The sequence below is a fragment of the Xenia sp. Carnegie-2017 genome, unplaced genomic scaffold, assembly GCF_021976095.1.
Source record: "Xenia sp. Carnegie-2017 unplaced genomic scaffold, XeniaSp_v1 HiC_scaffold_13, whole genome shotgun sequence".
Lineage (NCBI taxonomy): Eukaryota > Metazoa > Cnidaria > Anthozoa > Malacalcyonacea > Xeniidae > Xenia > Xenia sp. Carnegie-2017.
This window is the reverse complement of record NW_025813436.1, coordinates 38,349-45,773: the sequence shown is the minus strand read 5'-3', so window position 1 is coordinate 45,773 and position 7,425 is coordinate 38,349. Positions and strand designations below refer to the sequence as shown.

Below are 7,425 nucleotides of genomic sequence, written 5' to 3'. Positions count from 1 at the left end.
TTGACGGGTCATAGACTATAGCGCACCAGCCTTCGACTTTATATTGTTTTGCCAAGATTGTGTAATAAGGACGTCTCTCTATATCAACACCTTCCACAAAGCAACATCCGAAAAACCAACGGAAAACAGTTTATCTCCGGTCGGAGAAAATGTCACATGGCTAATAGAGTCACAATGCATATCGAAATCTTGAAAGCTACCTTTATCATAATCAATTCACTAGTCGATCTAAAACAAAAAGAAAATTACAGACAGCAAAAATAATTAAGTGATTGTAAACTAAAGCATTCGGTGTCATTAATTCTCGAGGAAATAAAAGAAGCGCTGAAAAGAAATAAAAAACTTTTTAATGAGAATTTCACCTAGTGCTTTTTTGATTCATATTTCCGACGTAGCTACGTCGATTTGGGACGTTTTTTTAGACTTAAACTATGTGGGATACGTAACCCTAAATTGTGATCTTAATTTTCTTCTCAGAAAACCATCGATAATCCAGTTTTACTAATGGAAGAAAACTAGATGAGAAAAATTGACATAGTTGGAGTAGATAAAAACTTTAACGATTTCAAACTATTATCTTTCAAGATATAGAAAGGATTTTCAAATCATTCAGTGTTGTTTTGCAGAACGTTGTAAAAAACTTCTTAATTTATACCTTTGGTTCCAACAGCAATTAAATGACCCTTAGGCGATATTTCCAAGAAGCCCATTGTGTCAACAAAATAGTTCGAAAAACCTGACAATGAACACATTTCCATCAATGATGGACATTTTGTCTGCTCCAAGCACAGACCTCTTACAAATACTGACCTTTCTCTGGGACAAGCTGTAGAATTGTATCAGTTTTCTCAGACCATAACCACTGTACACAATAACATCGGGCTCTGTTGGCGAGAATCTTGCCAAACTTGGCGGTAGATGCAAATACGCAGACTTCAAAGGGAGAAAACATGCTTATTTCAAACTTATTAAAACAGTTTTCCATAATAATTTATTTATCTTTCATTATCTTGAGCAACTACAATCAAGACAGGAAACAAACTACAATTTCTCACCGCATCGTCTTTTTTCAAAGCAATTCCTTCAGGTGTTATATTTGGAGCGGGGAAAGGTAACCAATCAACAAGCTCGCAGAAATCCTTCGACCAATCTGCCTTCCATACGCTAACCCTACGATCAGCGCTCGCAATAAGCCACGATCTGGGCGAATTGAATGATGGACGATCGTTCTAAAAACAAGGTTTTGATTATTAAAAAGCCCTTAATGACCGAGCGCGACGTCTTTACAGAGAAATAATGGACCGAAGTTTTTTTGTACAGACCGATCCCGTAGGGCGAGGTTGTACAAAAAAGACAGAGGTCTGATATTTCTCAGTAAAGACCGAGAAAGCGAGGTTCTTAAATAGATTATTAGATGGCATTATTTGACCTGAAACGAAGATTGCCTTCTCGTCCTTGCGGTTTTTACGAGTTGATTTTCACTTTTCTAGGTTTCGTCCATAAAAAATAAACTTGTTTCATAATTGTATCGTCTAGATAGTTTTCCAAGTGTTTTCTTTCGAATTACATTCGTAAATGGTTTTTGTTTCGTTTATTTCGCGTTTTGCTGTTTGCTTAAGAAGTTTGTTTACATTTGACAAAATTACGCTTTTGGACCGTGGTCGATTACGGGAAAATAATGGACCAGCAAAATGTTTCTGAGCAATCAAAGCGCATCATTTAGCCGGAAGTGACACTTGCCATATAATAATCATCATCAATAACCAAAGAGTTAAGTTTGGTAAATATTGCGTGCTAAAAATATTTTGAAGTAGGTTAAGACTTTTATTCATAAAACAACATAAATAAACGTTTGCACTGATTGGTCCATAGCTGAGTTTGCATTAGTTTTGTGAACTGATCTGAGCTCAATTAATTAATCAATCAAAGAGAATTTGCATATCAATCATGAATACATGTTAAAAGAAAAATAAAACAATTCTCTGAAACTTTCGCATTATTGCTATTTTAGATAAGAAATAAAGATGTTTTTTTGGCACAGGCTTATGCAAACCTTTGAGAGGCTCATGAGAACTCTCAAACAGGTGCACTGATCTGCTCTCAAGTTCTCCCAAAGGACTCTTCCGTTTGCATAAGCCCGTACACAGTGAAAATCTTTATTTCTACTCACTATTTTTGCAGTGTTTTTCATTGTACTTTAAGTAAAGCAATGTCCATATCAGTGATTGGTCCTCCCTTATGATCTTGAATCAAACGGACAGTGAGGCCAGTAGCGGGACTACTTATGGCTACCACACCATCTGTACTACCACTCATAAAAACATGACCTATACAACAAATTCATTTCTAAGGTACGTCAAAATTGTCAATGTTTAGTTTGACCACTAGAGTTGAACTACAATAGGACTCGATGATTTTCATAACCAAATAATCAAATAATCTGCCATACTTAAAACCCAAGTTATAAAAACAACACAAGTCAACATCCACAAACCCATCTTATCCTCAAACATTCCAATATTCTTAACCACACCAAGTCATCCTCAGCCATAACATTTTATACTTAAAAATCCCAAGTTATTCATAAGCTCCAAAGTTATCCTTATTAAGAGGACAACAGGGGAAGATGAAGAACCAACTATAAGGTAGATACCACACATACCACTGTAACCACTTATAACACTGTGCTCTACAGGTAGATATCATACATCACAGTATACAGTTAGATACTAGAAATATCACTGTATATTATAGGTGGATACCACATATACCACTGTATACTATCACTTATATCACTGTATACTATAGATAGATATCACATATACAGGTGGATACCACATATAGATACCACATATATCACTGTATACTATAGATAGATATCACATATATCACTGTATACTATAGATAGATACAACATATATCACTGTATACTATCAGATAGATACCACATATATCACTGTATACTATAGATAGATACCACATATATCACTGTATACTACAGATAGATACAACATATACCACTGCATATTATAGGTAGATACACATGAATTACATAATATATATGGTAGATTCTGTGTATCAAAGCGACTGGTCCTTACCACAGGAAGAAAAATTGATAACAGTAACGCCCCAGAATGAGGATGTATTTTCATAATCATTTCAACTCTTCCAAGATCAAAGAGTCTTACGGTTCCATCATCAAAACCAGCCACGCAATGTGATGGTCTTAATGGTTTCTCCACTGGTTCCATGTGAGGATGTACTGTGGCTATCACTTCACCATCTTGTAAGACATTATGTGTTGGTTCACGTGGAGGAGTTGGACAGAATGAAACACAATTACAGCGCTATGGAGGAAAAGAATTTTAAACAACTGATAGTCAACATCGACGAAATTTTTAGAGATGAGTTACGTTTTGGTCCCGTGTAAGTGAAAGCTTTTATTTATAACATATACAAGCGCGCAAAGATCTCTTTATCTGTGACATATGAAGAGCCTGAGCAGGTTCAAAGAGATCTCTTTATTTGTGACATATGAAGAGCCTGAGCAGGTTCAAAGAGATCTCTTTATCTGTGATATGATCCTGAGCAGGTTCAAAGAGATCTTTATTTGTGATATGAAGAACCTGAGCAGGTTCAAAGAGATCTCTTTATCTGTGACATATGAAGATCCTGAGTAGGTTCAAAGAGATCTCTTTATCGTGATGTATGAAGATCCTGAGCAGGTTCAAAGAGATCTCTTTATTCTGCATATATGAAGAACCTTGAGAGCAGTTCAAAGAGATCTCTTTATTTGTGACATATGAAGAACCTGAGAGAGGTCAAAGAGATTTCTATCTGTGACATATGAAGAACCTGAGCAGGTTCAAAGAGATCTCTTTATTTGTGACATATGAAGAACCTGAGCAGGTTCAAAGAGATCTCTTTATTTGTGACATAGAAGAGCCTGAGGAGGTCAAAGAGATCTCTTTATCTGTGACATATGAAGAGACTGAGGAGGTTCAAAGAGATCTCTTTATCTGTGACATAAAGAGCCTGAGCAGGTTCAAAGAGACGCTCAAAATGATAGTTTGGTTGAACACAACTCTGTAAATTATATTATTTCAAAGCCTTGAGATCAGCAAAATATCATGATTTAGCTAAGCGTTTATGGATAGTTGCATTTCAAGACGTCCATTTTAGTTTGCATCTTTAAGCCGTAATATTGTTTCTAACTTACCAATAACAATAATAATAACAATGATAATATATTCAACCTATATAACTCAAAAGCACTAACTAGTAGTGTTGTGTGTCCTGTGATAGATAAAATCGATAGACGTGAACCTTTAACTACAAAAAACTAGGTCCACTCTTTCTCAGTAATGACCTTGTCAATGAAGCTTTATTATGGGTCATTTGCACAAAGTAAAATTTTAAAAATTTTTCCGACTGTTTAAAAATCTCTTGAAAGAGAAGAATATAAGATTTGTAGTGAGCAATCACTGAAATAAAATATTTCTTCTAAGATTACGAAAATTCTCATCGTAAGTAATTTATCATCTTTACAGGTTTAAATTTACTATCCAATGGATTACGCAATACGGGCTTCGTACAACCGGCCCCAGTTTTGAAAGTTGTGTTAACTCTCACCTTATTAATTACTGGTGGAAGCTAGCCATGAATTTCAACTATGCTTAAGACCTTCCATAGCCATCATGAGAATACATATATATTAATCTTAACACGGTTTTAATATCATGAAACTATGACTTGAATAATGCATCGATAATTCTACTTTTGTTGAATAAACAGATAGCATGACTTAAAACTGCTATACGAGACTCACATTAACAACAAAATATCACAATTTATTTTGTAAAACAGAGCGATTTAAGAGCTGTTTTCCTGACAATAGTTTTATATAAATAGTATATTTAATTTTGAATGACGACGAGAAACATGCTTCAATTCACCTGATCGACAACTTGAAATTGAGCGTTTGTTCGAGGTCATCAGAAGTCCAGACTCTCAAGCTACCATCATCGGAGCAAGTCGCAAAGAATTTGTCATCAGGACCGCTGGCCACCAGTGAATTTATCTAAAACAATCACGTGGTTGAAGATGGTTTAAAATCCAATATTTTCACTGGGAGATTAACACAGTAAGTTACCTTCTATGACTGCTGACAAGACGAATAGACGTCCTCTGTCCAGTTAATGTACCATAACGTACCTCCAACTGTACCAACAATACCCTAAAGTACACACCACACACCTGGAGGCAAGCAATTCACATGGAAAACATATTTTAGAAAATATCGAAAACCTAGTTTTAAAACAGATTCTTCAATTTCTTCCCTTTTATTCACCATTCTTTAAACTTCCCACTGACAAAGTCTTACCATTTCCAAGGATGTGTCAAATGAAGCAGAAATCACTCCGGCGTCCAAAGACATTTCGTCTTCGATAACCAAACCATTTTGATTCAATCTGATAAAATATGGGATCAGCTTTCGAAAAAATGAAATCGAACGCGCTCTCGTGAGATCAAAAACTGCATTAACCCCGCTAACGCAAAGTTATCACAACACAATTGAACTATTTCAGCAATCCTAAGTTGAAAACTTTCCCCTTAGTGTCTGTGTGATAATCATCATGAAAAAAAATAACTGAAAAGAAACATACATATCATTCTCTCCGGGCAATCTCATCTCTCCAACGCCTACAACAGACCAAAGACGAAGATGCCCCGATGAGCCTCCGGTAATCAGCGAGCCACGATGACAAACAATTACATCTACGAAGAAAGCAAATAACGACTGTAGAACATAAATTCAAAATGAATTTCATAAAATTTATATCAGCATGACAAACTGAGTCGAAACCTTGAATAATATGACAAAGAAAACACATAATATAAATACATTTTCTTACCGATTTCAGAATCGTCAGAAAGCCAGTGCATAAAACACTTGTTTTGTCTTGTATCCCAAGCGGATATAATTCCTAGAAAATCAAAAATGAAAAAGAAAAAAATTCAAACACATAGAACGAGAAAGAGACACGTAAAGTCAACAAATATTTTCAATCATTAAAACATGATCGTTTACTTCAAATATTAATGATGTGAGTAGAATTAAGCGTGAGTTTTGACAAGGACTGGTGCGAGTTGCCACAATACAAATCAAAAAAAAGAAACAAAACCTCCTGTGACTTTGTATTAACATTTAAGTCAAGCTAAAAGAGGAAAATCTTTGGTAGCTACAGTCTTTTATAGTCTCCTTAAGAACAAAACATCAAAACCTAAGGATAAGCCATTGATCTTTAACGCTTGAAAACAAATTTATTGGGTCCATAGAAGATGAAGTGGACTGGAAATTTGCAATAAACCAAACTTTTATTGTTTCAAACATACCAGCATTATTGCCTATATATAGCACATTATCACCAGCATAGCGGACACTTGTAAAATGTACCATGGAGTCATTCTGTCGACGAAAAAACAGCAAAATATCACAAAGACAGAGAAATTATAACGAAGCAGGTTTCAGATAAAAGCGAAGAAAACCTGCTTTGAAGTGTATAACAAATCATCGGGAACTTTCCTTCGCAAACCTAAAAACGAAGGGTCATCCTTCATAAACTGAATAAAAATGTGGAATCCTAAATCTGGAGATCAAATTTGAAATCATAAAAGTATTTTCAAAATCTGGAATCTTGGAATTTAGTACTAAAATCCTAAATCTTAAAACTGGAATGTAGAAAACGCATATCAAAATTATAATCATTCAAACTTTTATAAATTGAAACATCAATTGATAAAATATATATCAATATACGCACCAAGACATACACTATCCACCCTATGTTACCTCAGTACACATTCAAGTTGAAAGATCCACGAGATTCTTCCAGTAACCAAAACAGCACGTGACCATCTTGTCCGACCGACACAAACTCGTTCATCGTATAAGGATCCCATGCGATGTCATGGATTGGAGTTTTAGTATAGGACGATGTGAGTACATTGTAGTCCTTAGTACCCCATATTACCACGGAACACTCCCTGTAATCTCCGACTGAGATCAGAAAACGATCGTCTCTTGAGAAATGAAGGCCAACAATCTCATAGGAGTGATATGTCAGCATCTGAATATAAATATAAATGCTCTAATTTATGTCTCAATGTAAAGATTAGAGACCAACAGATCGTTTAAAAGAAAGCCATAAGTGGTTTGATTTATGATAGTCCGAAGAAATCTGAAGATGTGTCTGATTTCGTTAATCTCTGCAATTAGTCTGAACTCAGATTATGTGTTGAGTCAAGACGAAAGGTTTTTTAATGAGCATTAAAAATCAAACCGCTAATGGCTTTTTTAAAACGACCTGTTGAGCTCTGATCTTTATCTTGAGAATAGGACCCGCCTGGCACACTCGCTGGCAA

At 35.3% G+C, this 7,425-nt stretch overlaps 1 protein-coding gene across 1 annotated transcript; it reads right to left on the bottom strand.

The window, feature by feature from the left end:
* Nucleotides 1–673: 673 nt before the first annotated feature.
* On the bottom strand, nt 674–7,130 carry LOC124454237 (WD repeat-containing protein 90-like). Its single transcript, XM_047005048.1, has 12 exons — nt 6,864–7,130; nt 6,550–6,624; nt 6,397–6,469; nt 5,916–5,987; nt 5,667–5,778; nt 5,384–5,471; nt 3,099–3,347; nt 2,978–3,020; nt 2,197–2,327; nt 1,056–1,229; nt 811–933; nt 674–736 (listed from the first exon to the last, which is right to left on the bottom strand). Exons 1-12 carry the CDS (start codon nt 7,128–7,130, stop codon nt 674–676), a joined length of 1,470 nt encoding a protein of 489 aa, XP_046861004.1.
* Nucleotides 7,131–7,425: the final 295 nt, after the last annotated feature.

Coding starts and splice junctions, on each gene's coding strand:
- LOC124454237 (XM_047005048.1), bottom strand. CDS start 7,130: ATGCTGACATATCACTCCTATGAGATTGTTGGCCTTCATTTCTCAAGA. Junction 6,470..6,549: donor TGTTATACACTTCAAAGCAG/GTTTTCTTCGCT, acceptor TTTCGTCGACAG/AATGACTCCATGGTACATTT. Junction 3,348..5,383: donor TTGACACATCCTTGGAAATG/GTAAGACTTTGT, acceptor TTTCCTCCATAG/CGCTGTAATTGTGTTTCATT.